Here is a 19,463-nt window from a genome sequence, read left to right as displayed (position 1 = left end):
ACTTAGCAAAAAGTTGCATATTTTCCTTATTATAAACTAAATTCTTTCCTTAATGAAATTGAAAAAAAAAATGTTGTCCTAATTTCTCAATATTGTTTGTAAAATAAATAATAAATATTAATTAAATAGTAATAAATTAATATTTATTAATATTAATAAAATATTATTAAATTAATATTCACACTCAGAGAAATGGTATATTTGTCTCCGAGCCTACTAACTCATTTTATTTGTTGCAAATATATTTCATTTCATTGAAATAAAAAATTTATTTGAGCCAAAGAAAAATTTATTTCTGACAAATAAAATTTTTATTTACGCCAAATAAATAAGTTAGTAGGCTCTGAGACAAATTATACGTTTATTTAATTCAAATATATTTTATTTGGTTCAAATAAATCATTTCTCTGGGTGCATTAACATTTATAAAATATTAATAAATTAATATTTATCAAATAAATAAATTATTTATTTATTAAAATATTAATAAAAATTAATGTTTATAGGTTGTAAGAATAAAAATCGTTTGGAAATTATTTTGTAAATATAATAAATGAATGTCTCTTAATCAACGGAGTTTATGGTATGTGAGCAAATAATGAGAATATCTTGAATATCTTGAAAGTACAAAACGAGAGATATAAATGGGACTGCGAAGTCTGCGCTTGATAAAATAAAATAGCTAGACAATGTTGGAAATAATTCTCTGTATATATATCTCTCTTTTTCTTGAGCATTGAAAAATCTGATGTCTCGCTTGCATGCACCATTATCGTTTCCGATAACAGTGAGTATGCGGAGTAGAGGAACTTGAAGTATAGTATGAAAAAAAAAATCAAGAGAAGGGGGTTCAAGGTTCATTGCACATACAGAGAGAGAGACTACTCTCTCGCAGGAAGTAAATCTCTCTCTCTCTCTCTCTCTCTCTCTCTCTCTCTCTCTCTTTTCTTTTTCTCCATAGAATTGGGATTTTGGTCCAAATTATTTATTGAATATCAACCTCCATTGACCTACTTGCCAAATTATATTACCCCCTATCACTTTGATAACAAACAAAAAAATCTTTTTTTTATTCCAAAGATAACGCAAATTAAATTCTATTCTCAGGTAAAAAAATAGATTTTTCAATTCAACGATTCTGTGGTTGTGAATTTATATTGCATATACAATCGTTCAATTAAATCGATTTGGGGAGAGAGAACAAAGTGCGCGCAACAAAAATTGAAATCACATCGTTTTTATTTTTTTTATATACCCTTTTCGCAATATACAAATCATTGAGAATCCCACATCAAAAAAAAAGAACAATTTTTTTTCAGTTTTTTTTTCAACAATATTTTGTTTAAATATTTATTATTAAATAAAAAAAAAAAAAACACAAACAGAAAATATTTTACAATTTACATACGGGAATCAATGGATATTTCCTTTTAATCTCAGCACATATAACGTAATCAGTACCGTTCTGTTAATTGGTATTCGAAACAAGTTTAGATTCATTGGAATCGGTCAGTGTCGACATGTATTTATTGATCACAAGAGAGAGAGAGAGAGAGTTCAATTTTCAAATGCAATGCGCGTCATTTTATTTCATCTTATATATATATAAAAGCAAAGACTAAAAAAGATGCACTTGTTTTTCACGTCTTCCAGCTTCTCGAAATATATTGCGTCATAATTCGCGCACAAACCTGTTTTTCACGATCTTTGTTCTCTTGCAGAGTTGACTCTAAGTTTTTTTTTTTTTTTTTTTTTTTTATTTTTTTTTCGCGGTCCTGCAATAAAACCCAACTGCGCAAGATGAGTTTTCTTGAGACTATGTACACTGAATAGCGAATTAATTAAATCAACAGCGCAACCATAATCCCTTTCATTATCTCCAACTAAAATAATAATAATAATAATAATGATAATATCACTCTCGGGCATTATTCACTGTTAGATTTCTTCAACTGGAAATTCTTTGTAATTCAACTTTTTTTGTTGAGATTATATTTAAGTTTATTTAAATATTATTAATTAATTTTAATTTAGAGAAGTTGAAATTAAACAGAAACTAAATTTCGAAACAAGATTTTCAAATTAGGAACTATGAAAATATAGTTTTAACTAAATGTAACTAAAAATTTTTAAATATTGAAATAAAATATAAAAAAATAAATAATTTTTAAATTATAAACTATTTAAAACAAAGGAAAATCTAAATAAGAATTAAATACAATTTAGGTAAAAATTAATTTCCGTTTTTAAAATCAATTGAAAGGCAATCTTAAAAAATAAAAATTGATTTAAAAACCAATTTACCCAAAGTTAATTTCGTTAAGTTCATAATATTTACAAGTTCATAATTAAAGTTCAATTGCAATTAAAAAGGAATTTACGAAAAATAAAATACAGCAAAAAAGAATTATTTTACCTATTTAACGCAATTTAAGGGACGATGGAGGATGGATCTCAAAACAAAATTAAGAAAATCAAAATTAACAAATAAAAATTAATTTCAAACAATTTTACAAGATATACACTTTTTGGAAAAAATTATGCCGAGTTAAAATAGTTTGACTTATTATTTTTATTAATTAATTAATTATTATTTATTAATAATTTATTAATTATTTATTAATTATTATTAATTATTATTAATTACTATTATTATAATAAATTAATAATTACCATTATTATTATTTATTAATATTTATATTGAAAATAATTAATAAAAAAAAATTTAATAAATAAAATTTGTATTGTTTATACTTTTTAACAAAATTGAAGAAAATTAATAATTGTAGAAAAATGTTTCACTAAATAAAATAAATTGTTTATAAAAAATTGTTTATAAAAATTGCAATTTTCGACTAAGCTGAATGATACAAATCAGAATGTTAAAAAAAAATTAAATACTTATCAAAAAAATTTTCCTCAACATTATTCCGAAAATTAAAAAATTTGAAATTATAATCATTATATTTTTAAGCTAAATATAAATTCGGTAGTAAAAAAATCGGTTCTATATGGAAATTGTATTAAATAATAATTCGAATAAATGAAAAATTCATCAAAAAAATATATATACATAAAATGAAAATTTTATGCAATAAAATTCTACCTAATAAAAAATTCATTAAAATAATTAGTGTGGTTAAATGAAAATTCGAGCAAAAAAACAATTTTGCCAAATGAAAATTCGAACAAATAAAATTCCTGATAAATGAAAATTCGAGTAAATAAAAATCCTGACGAAAATGAAAATTCGAACAACAAAAAAATTCATGAGCCAAAAGTTCTGAACGTTCAAATGAACAAAATTTTTTTTTTCAATCTATAAATTATTAAAAATTATAATGTCAATGTAAAAAAAAACAGTAAATTAAATAAATATTAAATTAATAACTTCTTTCTACACGGAGAAAAAAGATTTCTTTTATAAAGTAACTTTTACTACTTTTAGAGTAAAACTGGACCAACTTGAAGTTTCTGCGCATCTCTGGCAATTTTTACTCCAAAAATAGTAAAATTTACTCTAGAAATAGTAAAACTTACTAAGGAAACAGTAAAATTTACTACAGAAATAATAAATTTTACTATTTTTGGAGTAAAAATTGCCAGAGATGCGCAGAAACTTCGAGTTGGTCCAGTTTTACTCTGAAAGTAGTAAAAATTACTTTTTCTTTTTCTCCGTGTAGATATTTAAAACAATATTTTGTAATAAAATTCGCACTTACACTCAGAGAAATGGTATATTTGTCTCCGAGCCTAATACTAACTCATTTTATTTGTTGCAAATATATTTCATTTCATTGAAATAAAAAATTTATTTGAGCCAAAGAAAAATTTATTTCTGACAAATAAAATTTTTATTTGAGCCAAAGAAAAATTTATTTCTGACAAATAAAATTTTTATTTACGCCAAATAAATAAGTTAGTAGGCTCTGAGACAAATATACGTTTATTTAATTCAAATATATTTTATTTGGTTCAAATAAATCATTTCTCTGGGTGTAAAGAAGTTTCAAAAAAAAAATTTGTTCATTTGAACGTTCAAAATTTTTGGCTCATAAAAATTCAGTGAAGTGAATTTTCGTTAATATAAAAATTCTCTAATACAGAAAATTGGTTTAATGAAAATTCTACAATGAAAATTATATCTAATGAAATTCTATTAAATAAAAAATTCTAATTGATTTTTAGAAATTATTTATACAACCCTAGAATAATAATAAAAAAATAATAAAAATAATAATAATTAGCTATTATTATTTTAATATTATAATGAAGAAATAAAATAAAAATAATAATAATATTTATTATATTATAATAAAATAATGAAATAATCGAAATGAAGTAAGTGAAAAGTGGTTAATAATAGTAACTGAACGTTAAACAGAATTGTTTGATAATATCAGACTGATTGATTGACAAACATTGTGCAAATTATTTGCTTAATGTGTGTATGTGTTTGGATTTTGCGGACCCTAAATAGGGTGACTGATTAGCTGTTATCTAATGAAGACAAGAGAGAAGGGAGATATTATCGGGACGCGGAATTGCGCGAAGCTATCCTCTCCTCCTTGTAAACAGACTATAGTAACATAAGCTCTATGGGCACAGAGACCAGGGTCACACATACACACACCAGAGCTATGTCGAGGAGGAATCCAGTTAGCTCGACCCTCGTTTCCGGTTGGGCTGCCTGCGCGTCGTCCGATAAAGCCGGTGGAACGAGTTCCGGATTGAGTTTCTATCCGCGAGATTTCCCGTTCACCGACACAAGAGTCCTGTGACTCTTATATATCCCGATAAAATTTCTTAACCCTTCATTTTTTTTTCTTCTTCTTTATATATATAAACCAATTTTTATTCTGTCAACTAGCCCAAGAAAACGATGTGATTTTTCACATACAAGAAAATATAATTATAAAAAAAATTTGAGACAATTTTTTCATTTTTGTATTATATCCTTTTTTGTTTCTAATTTTCTATATTTTTTTTTTATATTTTCTCACTTTTTTTGTAGGGTAAGTGTACTAATTACGGCGAGTGCACCAATTACGGCGCGTTCATAAAAAATAACTATTATTACTATTATATTTAATATAACTGTTGCCAAATGATTAAAAAAAAATTATTTTAATCTTTTTTTGATACAAATACTTATAAAGATGCACATTTAAAGAATTATTAATTTAATTATTTGAGATCAAATTTTTTTCCGCGCCGTAATTGAAACATTTTTAAGATTTCCATTGGCTCCAATTTCGGCGGGCAAAGTATCTTCAAAATACACGTAATTTTGGTCACCGAAATTGATACACCGAAACTGATACAAACGCGCCGCAATAGAAAATTATGGTATTAGTTTTAATTTCTCATATTTGTTTAAATAATCGATTTTTATAGAGTTAAATTTTTTTTTAATATCTTAATAACATAAGCTTTTAGTTTAATAAGTCTTAAATTGAGTTTATAAAATAGAAATGTCGAATTTTCTATTTCAAAGGTGTTTTGACTCGAATCGCGCCGCAATTAGTACATTTACCCTATTTCCTTTTTCTATTTTCCTATTTTTTGCATTTTTTTATTTCCATTTTCCTTTTTTCTATTTTCTTATATTTTTTATTTTCCTATTTTTTTAAATTCCTTTTTTTTGTGTTAACTAATTTTTATTTTTAGAGAATACAATCAAACCTTCTTAAATGGGATGCAATTTTTTTTTTTTCGTATTAGTATAGAAATTTGAAAACTTTTTAATATGTCAAATTTAAAGTTCCTGAAAAAGAGTTTTAAAGTAATTTTATTTAACCCGTTACTCAAATTCTGTTTAATCAAGTTCAAATTGTATAATATAATAAAACAGACAAAGTTGATTAAATTGGACCCGAATAATAAAAGACAAAAAAAAAAATCGTATTACATTGACTATATTTTCAAGTTTGTTCTAAAAATTTTTAATCAGAAACCGTCTGTAAATTCTATAATCGGATCTTCTTATATAATTCCCTTTAATTAGAGTCAAATGAGTCGGTTTTTTTTATACTCATCTCGCTTAATCAGATTTGACTATATACTCAGAAAAAAATTCGTTTGAAGCAACCAAATTTTATGTTAAATCAACAAAATAAATGCATTGCTCTCTAAATCTGAATTAGTTAAAAAGTTTACTAATTTGAATTAGTGACTCATTTTTTGCTTCTCAATTAGTAAAATTTTACTAATTATTAGTAACTTTTACTAACAATTAGTAAAATTTAACTAATTCTAAAGCAAAAAGTGAGTCACTAATTTAAATTAGTAAACATTTTTACTAATTCAGATTTAGAGAGTGATATACAGTTAACCAAACATTTGGTTGCATAAACCAAACGTTTATATTTAGCTCAATCAAATTTTTTCTTTGTTCCAAAAATTTATTAAAATAAACCAAACAGTTATTTAGATCAAATAAATATTTATTTGAATTAAAAAAAATTTTGTTTGAACTAACCAAAAAATTGGGTAAATATAAAAAAATGGTACATTTGGTTCAAAAAATATTTTTTTTCTGAGTGTAGGCAATTATTATTATTATTTATTTTTTTTTATTATTTTTATAATATTTTTTTATTATTATTAATATTATAATCGTATAGAAAAATTTGTTTAAACTAAATGTACAATTTTTTTTTGTATTATAACCTAATTTTTTGGTTATTTTAAGCAAAATTCGTTTGATTAAAAACAAATATTTCGAACAAAAAAAGAATTTGAGCCAAATAAAGTTTTGATTGCTACATACAAAAGTTTAATTCACTGTGACAGCAATGCATTTATATTTGGTTGCTATTTAGTATTATTCAACCAAAATTTGGTTGTTTCAAATAAATTTTTTTCTAAGTATATTATTATTATTATTATTATTATTTATTATTATTTATTATTATTTATTATTATTTATTATTATTTTTATAATATTTCTTTATTATTATTAATATTATAATCGTATAGAAAAATTTGTTTAAACTAAATGTACAATTTTTTTTTGTATTAACCTAATTTTTTGGTTATTTTAAGCAAAATTCGTTTGATTAAAAACAAATATTTCGAACAAAAAAAGAATTTACTTGAACCAAATAAAGTTTTGATTGCTTCAAATAAAAGTTTGATTCACTGTGACAATGCATTTATATTTGGTTGCTATTTAGTATTATTCAACCAAAATTTGGTTGTTTCAAATAAATTTTTTTCTAAGTATATTATTATTATTATTATTATTATTTATTATTATTTATTATTATTTATTATTATTTATTATTATTTTTATTATCATCAACAAAATTAGAAAATTATTAAAAAAATCCATAACAATTTTGTGCCACGGAAAAAAGTGTCAAATTAAAAAAAAAAAAAAATACATTTGTGGAAAAAAAAGCATTGAAGTTATAACAAGAATTGACCACAAAGAGTTTTTTTTCGAGTCATTGAAATGCGAGAAATGAAAGAGCGACTATTTTTCCCTGTCCTCTTTGGCTCACGGTTTTTTTTTTTTTTTTTTTTTTTTTTCCACCTGAATGTTTGGAAAATGTGGAAAAAAAAAGAGATTTGTGATGTGAAATCGTGTGACGGCAAGGAAATTAATTCATCAGATTCGTTTATTCAAAAGCCACACTGAGGAACGTGACGAGTAAGTGATTGAATATTAAGTGTCTCTGACATGGTAGCTTCCACTCTCAAGTTCAAGCAAAACGAGCGATAGCAAGAGAGAGAGAGAGAGAGAGAGAGAAATCTGGCTTGATGGACGAGCTTCGAAGCAAAACGAGGGAGAGAGAAGAGAAAGGGGAAGGCTCAAAAGGGTATAAGAGAAGTGAGATATATATATATAATATACAGTAGAGACAGAGAGAGAGGGAGAGAAGTGATTGCTGGAGGCGATCTTAATTATTAATATCACAGGGAATTGCATGCCCGAAGACCTCCATCGTTTCTCTCCCTTGGAATATCATTAGGTACATGATTCGAGGAATTAGGCCATATAAGAATAATTCATCTTTATGTATAGCAGATAAAACAATAACACTATGGAAAAGTTAAAACGAGTATACCTTTAATTAAATTTCCCCTATATACAATTTATAAAAATGAAAATATTGATTATTAATTTCACAGAAAATTAAAAGGCATTAAAATAAGCTGCAACGCTTATAATTTTCTGTGTTACTATATTATTATAAATTAATAATATAAATAATAATAATTATTATTATTATATTATATAATATAAATAATAATAATTATTATATAATATATAATATAAAATATAAATATATAGTTAATTATTTATATTCGTAATTTTTCAAATTCAAAAGTGATCGAATTAAAAAAACAATTATTTTCTTAAATTCGATCTTAGATAGTAAATTTGACTTAAAGAAAATATTTTGATTGATGAGTTACATTGAGTAATGATAATTATTAAGTGAAACTAGTTTACAGCTCGAGCGACTAATGATCAATGGCATGACTGCGGTGTTTAATATAGAGAGGGAGAAAAAAAAAAAAAAAAGTCAGCTGTTGCGATTATTTGTGAAATTGGTTGTATGAGTAATCAAAATTAATTGTGTATAAATTCCTTTTTGACATTCAATGGTAGTTTTTTTTTTTTTTTTAAATATATTTATAAATAATTTATACTTCATTGCAATTTTTCTACTCTCTAAATATCTGAATTAGTAAAAATGTTTACTAATTTAAATTAGTCAATCACTTTTTGCTTTAAAATTAGTTAAATTTTTCTAATTGTTAGTAAAATTAACTAAAAATTAAAAATTAAATTCAGAAGTAAAAAATGACTCACTAATTCAAATTAGTAAACATTTTTACTAATTTAGATTTAGAGGGTAAATAAATTGAAGAAATAAGTAAATAATAAGTAAATAATAATAATAATAATAATAATAATAATAATTGCTATAATAGATTATAATTAATTATAAATAAATGAATTATAATTATTTATCATAATAATAAATAAATTCCTAATTTTAAAATTTCCTATAAATTATCAAAAATTAATTATATACTGGGGCAGTACAGCGCCAGTACTAACAGTAGTGGCGCGATATTGGTACCAGTACCGCGCCAGTAGTGAACACTGGTAATTTTTGGTATAGGGTAACTATTTCCGAAAATACACATTTCCTAAAAATAAATTAGTAAACCTATAGTAATTTTTCCTAATATCCCACTTGGAAAGATTCCCCGGAAAGTGTCCCCTGGAGGTTCTATCAGAATTCCGCCGGAACTTCCAACGTAATTCCGTCGGAATTCCATCGGAGTTCCAAATAATTTCCGATGGGATTCCGACGGAGTTCCGATTAATTTTTTTTCAAAATTTTTAGAGTCCTAATTCCGTCGGAATTCCGTCAGAATCCCATCGGAAATTCTTTGGAACTCCGATGGAATTCCGACGGAATTATGTTGGAGGTTCAGGCGGAATTCCGACGGAATTAGGACTCTAAAAATACCGTCGGAATCCCATCGGAAATTATTTGGAACTCCGATGGAATTCCGACGGAATTATATTGGAAGTTCCGGCGGAATTCCGACGGAATTAGGACTCTAAAAATTCCGTCGGAATCCCATCGGAAATTATTTGGAACTCCGATGGAATTATGTTGGAAGTTCCGGCGGAATTCCGACGGAATATTAGGACTCTAAAAATTCCGTCGGAATCCCATCGGAAATTCTTTAGAACTTCGATGGAATTCCGACGGAATTATGTTGGAGGTTCCGGCAGAATTCCGACGGAATTAGAACTCTAAAAATTCCGTCGGAATCCCATCGGAAATTATTTGGAACTCCGATGGAATTCCGACGGAATTATGTTGGAGGTTCCGGCGGAATTCTGATAGAATCTCCGGGGAATCTTTCCAAGTGGTTAATTTAAAAATGTTTTATTTGATAAATATATAACAATAAACTAATCGGATTATTTGAATCAAATAAAAAAAAAAAATTTTTTTTCCAATTTCTAAGAAATTGTCACAGATAAGAGAATAAGATGGGGGAAACTCGTGAAATTTTCAACTCGACAGCTCAATAAATGAAATTATATATAACAGATGATCGGTTAGTTGAGATAAAAACGCGCAAAGAAAAAAAGAAGATGAGATTGGTCGTCGTCGTCGGGCGTGGGTTTTTTAAAGAAAAGAGTCAAATCTGTCGGAGAAGTAGGCTCGTTTCCGGATTCAGCGACGCGGTGCCATCGAGTCGGATCAACTTGGGGTTGCAGGCGCGATGCTGAACAACCAGGATGGTTGGCTGGATCGTTTCCATGGAAACCACCTCATCTCATCGCTCTCTCACCCTTTCTACCATATATATATATATGTATACATTGCCATGTGGCGAGAAAGCGAGAGATGACGATAGAAAGAGAACAAGTCAGAGAGAGAGGGATGTAAATTTAAGTATAAGAGAGAAAGAGAAGGAAAATCCAAACTCGTGTAAGAGAGAAAGCGACAATGAACACCGCGATGGCCTTTCGAGGGGGTAGACTGGAGAGGGGGGGGGGTGGTTGAAGGGTGAAAAAGGGGAGGTGACTTGTTACGCGATCTCGCACACAAACTCTCCCTTGAAATGAATATATGCAAACGAGTATCAAAGGAAGCATAGCGTTTTCTTTATTAGTTCGTCCCTTATATAATCGAGTGCATTTACGATATTTGCAAAATCACTAGAAAAGTCAATTTTCCTTTTTTTTTTTTTTAATTGAATCAATCAATTCCTAGTTTATTCTTCTTTATTCAAATTAAAAATAATTAGAAAAAAAAATAATAACAATGTACAAAAAAAAAAGTATAATGAAAAAAATTTGCGAATAAAAAATACTTATTTTACAAAATTTATATACAATTGATCGTTTTACCTTGACTTTTCTATATATTATCAAAATTGAATATATTATCAAAGAAAAGGTCTTAAAACCTTTTTTTTTTTTTTTAAGTGGAGGGTTTTGTGACACCTTTATATACGATAACTACAAAACTTTTTCTCAACCCCTCCTTATCTACTATAAGTGACATAATAATGGAAAGAAAGGGGCGATTTTTGCACGTGAATAAAAAAAGAAACTCATGTAATATATACCTGTTGGTCGATTGTTGAAATGTGAAATATAATTCATGATATATACCATCACACGTATACACTATATATATCCCCCTTTTTTTTCTCACCCTCCTCTCCTATATATTATTCCACTTTGGGACACCTAGTGCATTTTTCATCAACATTGAACAGAAACATTTTGACGACCGTGACTACCTGGCAAATGTCTGCGTTTTCCCCACGTAAAAATAAAACGAAAACATAATAATAACCATTCTCAATTTTATTTATGTTATTTTATTTGCATTTTAATTTTAATTTTTTATTTTTTTATTTTTTACTTTAATTTATTGTTAACAACATTATTAATATTTTATAATAATGAAAATAATAATAATAATAATAATAATAATAATAATAATAATAATAATTCTATCCATTAATAATAATAATAGTAATAATAATAATTATTATTATTATTGTTTATTTATCATTTATTTATTAATTAATTTGTTTTAATTTTTTTTTCTTTTTACTTTATAATAAATTTTATTTTACAGTAAATTTTTATTAATTTGTTTATTAATTAATTTATTATTTAGTAGGTCAAACGGGTATTTATTTTAATTGTTATTTAATAATTAATTTGTAAACCACATTGTTATAATAATAAATTTAAATTGGATCAAATAAAAAAAAAAATGACAAAATGATTGAATTAAAATATTTATGAGTTCCAGAAACATGATTTAAAAAATCATTTTTAGATATTATTTTTATCAATGTGGGAATTAGGGCTTTATTATAATATATAATTCAGTAGTTATCATGTCACGAAATATTCGAGGGTTGTTCAAACACTAATAAATAATTAATGAATCAAGAAAGGAGATTAGATTCTGGCATTTATATATATATATATAGTTGAAAGGTTCAATGTAGGTAGAGTTTACTAAATATAATTTACTCTATATTTAAAATTATAAATCAAAAATACTTTGGATGTATAATTCCATTTTTTTAAATTACAAAATATAAATAATTTCAAATAAATCATAAAATTGAAAGAAATAATTTTCAATAAATCATAAAAATTGAATAAAAGTTATAAAAATAAAGTAAATAAATAAAAAATAAAATAAAAATAAATTATAAAAAATTGAAATAAATTTCTTTATTCCGGTATTGCCCGTGTAAATAAATAAATAAATAAATTTGCAATAGATTGAAAAATTTAATTGTAAAAAAAAAATGGAAACAAAATAATTAAACCAAATTGCGGGAAGATTATCAAAAATGCGCGCAAAAATAATAAAAACAGGAACAAGGAAGATATATATTATTTTAGCCTATATATATACTGATAAAAATAATCGCGTATAAATGAGGAAATTAAAACACGATCATAATAACAAGTTTAGAGTCATTTCAAATTTCATGATGAAAACTTTTATAGAAATTTAAAATTATTAAACAGAAAAGCAACTGATAAAATATTTACTTGTTTCGAAAAAAAGTTATATTTGATATTTTAAAAGCGATAATAATATAAAAATGAAACTGTAATAATAATCATGACATTAGAGAGAAAAGATAAATGATTGTGAAATCAACTATATATATATAGTGAAAAAGAAGACGAAGATAAAAAAGAGAGAGAAACAGATATATATATAGGTAGGTAATGACGATTCAAACAACTCGCGAATGATTTCCGATGAGATTCAAAAACAAGTGATTCTGCTAATGGGGTATTTGACGTCAATGCGTTTAATTTAAGCACAAAACGATGTACGGTGGTTCATTCGCGGTCATCACACGCAAACGACAAGTACAAAAGGGACCTGTTAAAAGGGTAAACTTGAGGTGTGTAATTTAAATACACATACACAGAGAGAGAGACCCTCGAAATTAAATATAAAATACCATCAAAATTATTTTTCCAATTTTATTTTCAATTGTTTTCTTAGGGTAAAATATAAATATTTATTTATAAATAATTTTTAATTATAATTTATAAATTATAAATTTATTTGTAATTTCTAATTTCTAATTTTATTTCTAATTTTTTAAATTTATTTCGAATTTCTAATTTATTTCTAATTTTTTAAATTTATTTCGAATTTCTAATTTATTTCTTATTTTTTAAATTTATTTATAATTTATTTTTAAATAAATATTATTTATTTTACCTAAAGAGAAAAATGTAAATAAAATTTCTGTTATATGAAAAAAATATTTGATATAAGAAAAAAAATTACGTTATATTTGTGTAATCGCAATATCAAAGAATTAAAATAGTTTTATAAATATTCTGTTAACTGGTTTTTTTCTTTCTCTCTCATTTGGAAAGAGATGGAAAATGTCTCAGCAGGTCGTATGGTTAATTCATGAAACCACTTTTCTACCCTTCTCAGGATTTCAATCAAAACCACACAATTTCCACGCATTTTACGCTCAAAAAAAAATATTCAAAGAACAAAAAGAAAATGAACGCACTATGAATTTAAAATATATTTCCACTATGAAAGTGTATTCATTTTTTTTTTTTTTTTTTTTTTTTGATAAATAAAAATTTTTTTTGATTTATGTTCTCTATATATGATAATTGTATAGCTAGAAAATTCCATTTTGAAAATGAATTATTGCTCTATATAAAAAATTTAAAATCATTTAATTCAAAACGATTTAAAAACTAATTATTTATAAATTATTATTTATACGGAAATAAATAATAAATTATTTATAAATTATTATTTATACGGAAATAAATAAATTATTAAACCAATTTATTAACCGAAAAAAATTTGAATCAAATGATTTTAAATTCAACGATTAATTAAGAATAATTTAAAATTAAAAATTACTCACGAGGCTTTGTTGGTGGTGGATTTTCAACCTGAAAAATAAAAAAAAATCATTTTGTTGATTTTTATACACAAAAGTTTTGTATATATACGTAGAAAAATAAATTTTCAGTCAGAATATGAGAATACTCTTTTTAAAATCGACATTCTTTCAAGTGGAGAGAATTGAACATTTCTATGCAGAAACTCGAAACTCTGGTGTTTTCAACCTTGCGAAGTTGTGCATACAACTTTCGAGGATCAAAAACCAAAGTTTTACATTTGATGGATAATGCCTGATGCAGCTGCAAAGTACCGCATTTCAAAGCATATATATATATATAATCCACTGTTTATACCACAAAAATTTCTTTTTTTTTTCCCCAAAAACGATTTATGATACTATAAACTTTGTAAATATTTAAATTTAATAATTTAATTTATAAATTTTTATTTAACAATTTAATTTATAAATTTTTATTTAATAATTTAATTCATAAATTTTTATTTATAAATTTATATTTAATAATTTAATTCATAAATTTTTATTTATAAATTTATATTTATAAATTATAGAAAAATAAATTTTTTGTTTATAAATAATTTGCATAAATCATAAAAAAGTAAATGGAAAAACATTCTTTATAAATTATAAGGAAGATGCTTTTGTTGATTTAAGAGAGGAAAAAAAAGATTATTTCGAAATATGTATTTTTCTCCTTCGCTTAGAGTTTTGGGATTTTTTTTTTTTTTTATTTTAAATCTACACGGAAAAAAGTAATAAAGAGAATATGAAATAATTTTTAGAGGACTTTAAAAGACTGCAGTTGTGTTTTAAATAATTCAAAAAGATATATATATATATATGTAAACAAAGTAATAAAAAAAAAAATTCTACACGGAAAAAAGTTTTAAAAATATTTTTATTTAAAAAACAATACTATTTATTTATTTAATAAAGTTCCTAGGGTTAATTAATTAAAAAATTATAGTGAATAAATAAAATAAATAAAAAAATAAAAAAATTATTTGAAAAAATAAATATTAAATAAATAAATTTAAAAAATAAATGAATTAAAAAAATTAAATCAAATTAAAATTTTGTGTATAATTAAATGTAATCCAATTAATTGATCCAATTTAAATCAAATCAAGAAGATTTAAAATGATTTGGAGTATCAAGTTTTTGGCGACGTTTCAAAATTTATTCCGAGTGTTTTCAAATATTTTTTTTTTCTTTTCTCTCATGACATGAGAAGAATTTTATTTACGCCTGCTCTGCCGAGAAAGAGATGTGAAGGAGATGAAATTAACCCACATTTTACGAGATATAATAATTTCCAAGAATACGCAGAAGGGAAGTTGTACATGAGGTATATAAACTTTGTGGAATATCTGTCCCCTGTATTTATATGTTTTACTCTGTTTCACTTGAAAATTTGTATATATATATATATATATATATATATATATATATGCTATGAAAGAAAGAATTGAAACATTCTCGCCGATTTTTTCTTGACACAACGCCAAGTGGCACGAGACTCCTTTTAGTGCCAAGCGTACCGGGCAATTTGAATTCTCCCGGTGTTTATATACCGTGTACGCAAGCATGAAAGGAATGAATCGAAAGAGCACTGTCGAGCTCTGCTTATAAGATTTCCAATTGGCAATGAAATCCACTCAATGGAAAATTGAAGAGACCCTTTTCTAATCAGAAATTATTTCTAAATTTAAAAAAAAAATTTTTTTTATTTATTTATTTTTATTCTTTTATTTTTTAATTAATTCGTTAGCAAACAAAAATTCTATTAAACTTTCTAAATCTAAATTAGTAAAAATGTTTACTAATTTAAATTAGTCACTCACTTTTTGCTTTATAGAATTAGTTAAATTTTACTGATTGTTAGTAAAAGTTAATAATTAGTAAAATTTTACTAATTGAGAAAAAATAGCAACTAATTCAAATTAGTAAACGTTTTTACTAATTCAAATTTAGAGAGTAATTAACTAAAAAATTAATTACCTAATTATTTAATTAATTGATTTATAATTTAATTTTATAATTAGTTAACTAATTATTTAAGTTTTAGTTAATTAGTGTTATTTATTTTTACTCAGGGAGCTAATTTTCACAATTACACCTAGAGTAATAATTTATTTGAATCAAATAAAATATATTTGAACCAAATAAAATATATTTGAATTAAATAAAAGTATATATTTGTCTTATTTACTAACTTATTTTATTTGGTGTAAATAAAAATTTTATTTAACATAAATAAATTTTTCTTTGGCGCAAATAAAAATTTTATTTCTCATAAATAAATTTTTCTTTGGCGTAAATAAAAATTTTATTTCTCATAAATAAATTTTTCTTTGGCGTAAATAAATTTTTTTTTTCAATTTTACTAATTTTCTCCCAATTGCAATAATTATTTCCTTTTGTTTTGTTCTTATTTTCCTTAAACTTGATTATAATTTTCATATTTAAATTTTCCCATTATTTACGTCAAATAATAAAAAAAAAAAGAATTTTGAAAAAAATTTTCTCACCAGACTCGTGTTGAATGTGTATTTCGACTCAATTTCCTTTCTTGGTGTTTGAGGTATGGCTGTCAATGGTGTTGCGGCTGACGTCATTTCCTGAAACAAAGAAAAATATAAAGTTTTTTTTTTTTTTTCTAGTGTGACATTCTCGCCAATTTTCTTCAAGTGAGAAACGCGATACGAGTAAGTCAAACGTATTGTCGAGCGACTAGAAATTGAAGGAGTTTGAAGACAAGAGAGAGAAAGAGAAAAGTTACAAAAAAAAAAAAGAAAACTTGCTCTCGAAGGTACTACTTGTTGACTCAGAGGACAATTAATCGTCTTTCGAGTTTAACTCTCGAGTTTGTTTAAACCATGAACAAATATTTATTAGCCGCGAATGATACTCAATATCGCGAAATCCCGGAGAGTTCATTATATTTACTTTATATATATATATATATATTCTCATTCCCAAGAGAATCTGATAATAATTTTATTCTTTCAAATGTTTAAATTTGCCCCTCAGGAAAGTGGACAAAAAAAAAAAATTTCGAGAAATTATTAATTTATTAATGCAGAAAAAAATAATTATCTGTCGATTAAACAATTATTGTTTTGTTATTTGTTTATTATTTGTTATTAATTTCAGAAATTTAAATAAATAATATTAATTAGTAATACTAATAAACAATATTAATAAAAAAAATATTTCTTTTTTGCTAGAATCATTTTTTGTATTAATAATTATATAAAATAAAAATACCATTTTAGGCCTTTTTATTTTATAATTATTAATAAATAGTATTAATAAACAATACTAATAAACAATATTAATTAAAAAAAAATTTTTGTTTTTTGCTAGAACCATTTTTTGTATTAATAATTATAAAATAAAAATACCATTTTAGGCCTTTTTATTTTATAATTATTAATAAATAATATTAATAAACAATAATAATAAATATTAATAAATAATAATAAATTAATTATAATTATTAATATAAATAAAATGTATAATTTAATTAAATATAATTTCCAAATTGACTATAAAATTTTTAACCGCATTTTTTAAAATTTGAGATTTTGCTCTCTAAATGACGAACGTTGGCGGAGTAATTTTTTTTTTGTTATTTTTTTTATTTTTTTTTTCCAATTATAATTCGCGGGATTCGAGTTTTTCGATAGTGACCAATATGAGAGAGACCCTATGGAGGGCGATGAGGAATGCGAAAGGTAAAAATGGCGTCAAAAGAATGCTTCAACTATATATATATGACTCATCGACGAGTCTTGGCTTCTAGGTCGTCGTACGCAGACGTCATTGCTGCATATTTTTCGCAAATATAACGAATCGCGAATATTTTTGGTGCGAGAAAGCATTTATATATCCTTGAAATTATGCAAACAAATACGAATATAAATATATATATATACCATCGCGCCATTGAGCTCGTATACACACGTTTCGCAGTAATAACTAATTTAACATCCCAGTTAAACACAAAAAAAGTGAAGATAACGAAAAATATATATATAACTATCGTGAAAAAAATTGAAATATAAAAAAAGTAAAAAAATCATTCAAGAAGGGAAAATTCACTTTTTTGCAAAAATATAATTATTAATTAATTTAATATTTTAAATAAACTATATAATATATACACTGAAAAAAAAATTTATTTGATTCAAATACCGGTGTATTTGGTTATTATCAAATAAATATTTACTTGAATCAAATATTTCTTATTTGAATCAAATAAATTGTATTTGCTTCAAATACTGAAATATTTTATTCAAATACTATATATTTGAATCAAATAAGAAATATTTGATTCAAATAAATATTTATTTGATAATAACCAAATACACCGGTATTTGAATCAAATAAATTTTTTTTTCAGTGTAATATTATAAAATATTGTATAATATAATATAAAATATTTATAATTGAATATAATATATAAAAAAAATAAAATATTTAATAATTTTTTTCGAAAAAATAATAATAATTAATAATTAATTACGCGATAAAAAATATTCGCCTGGAACAGCGATAAGTTTCTCTGGAATAGCGATATATTTCTCTATAATAGCGAAAACTTTCCCTGTTTTAATGAAACATATCGCTGTTCTAGATAAATATTTTTTTACGATTGAATAAAATTTTCTTTTTCGGCATTTTTTTTTCTCCACTTTTAAGAATAAACAATTTTTAGAAAAAAAAAATAAAACAAAAAAAAACAAAAAACATTGCGAATTAGTTATGCAAATAGTATTTGCAAATTGAAACGTAGAATTTATATAGAGAGCAAACGAATAAAATTCATTGCGAGCAATAATATATATAGGAGTCTGGATATGTATAAATTGTTTTGAATCTCAAGAGTTATTTCCTCTTCTATCGAAATATGTATAAGATGATTGGTGTGTGTGTGCTCGAGAGAGGACATTTCACGACTGATCATCAAACGTAAAATAGACATACATTTCTCATAAAAAGAGAATACCTGCAGATGCTCACGTAACATAGAATCGAAATAAAAAAAAAATTATATATATCTTTCTAAAAAAAATGCTATATATCCACTTTCTGAGAGAAAAAAAAGTGAACGCGACTGTCATTCACACGTTACAGAAAAAGTACTTTAGAGTTAAACCGGAAATCGGAAGTAAAAAAAAAAAAGGAAAAGAAAGAGATTTTTTTGTTTTTACCATTGGAATAGGGAAAAAGTGATAATGTCACATTTAATATATCGGGAAATATTATATTTCTAACTGTCAAGTCACAGATGTAGATAAAATTAAAAATTGTTAATTATTTAATTTTAATATAATTCATATTTTTATTTCCAAAGATTATTCAATTATTTCTTTTTATATATAAATTATAAATTATTTCGTTCAAATTTAATTTATTTATAATTAAAATAAAAATTATTTGAAATACAATTTATTTGATTCAAATAAAAATTATTTGGTCCAAAGAAATCTTTATTTGCACTG

General features: G+C 24.2%; 1 protein-coding gene across 7 annotated transcripts in view; it reads right to left on the bottom strand.

The window, feature by feature from the left end:
- LOC127282010 (AF4/FMR2 family member 4-like) overlaps window positions 1–19,463 on the bottom strand; it is a 225,096-nt gene that overhangs the window by 59,475 nt on the left and 146,158 nt on the right. For all 7 annotated transcript variants that reach the window (XM_051306070.1, XM_051306069.1, XM_051306071.1 and 4 more), the window contains 2 exons: window positions 16,485–16,574; window positions 13,954–13,981 (listed from right to left, as the gene is read on the bottom strand). In XM_051306070.1, coding sequence (XP_051162027.1) covers window positions 13,954–13,981; window positions 16,485–16,574 — 118 coding nt within the window. The remainder of the gene's footprint in view (window positions 1–13,953; window positions 13,982–16,484; window positions 16,575–19,463) is intronic.

The sequence above is a fragment of the Leptopilina boulardi genome, unplaced genomic scaffold (assembly GCF_019393585.1).
Source record: "Leptopilina boulardi isolate dan_hultmark-lab unplaced genomic scaffold, ZJU_Lbou_2.1 LbouV2_278, whole genome shotgun sequence".
NCBI classification, from domain to species: domain Eukaryota; kingdom Metazoa; phylum Arthropoda; class Insecta; order Hymenoptera; family Figitidae; genus Leptopilina; species Leptopilina boulardi.
Note: the sequence above shows the minus strand (reverse complement) of the source record. Positions and strands in the feature narration are given on the sequence as shown.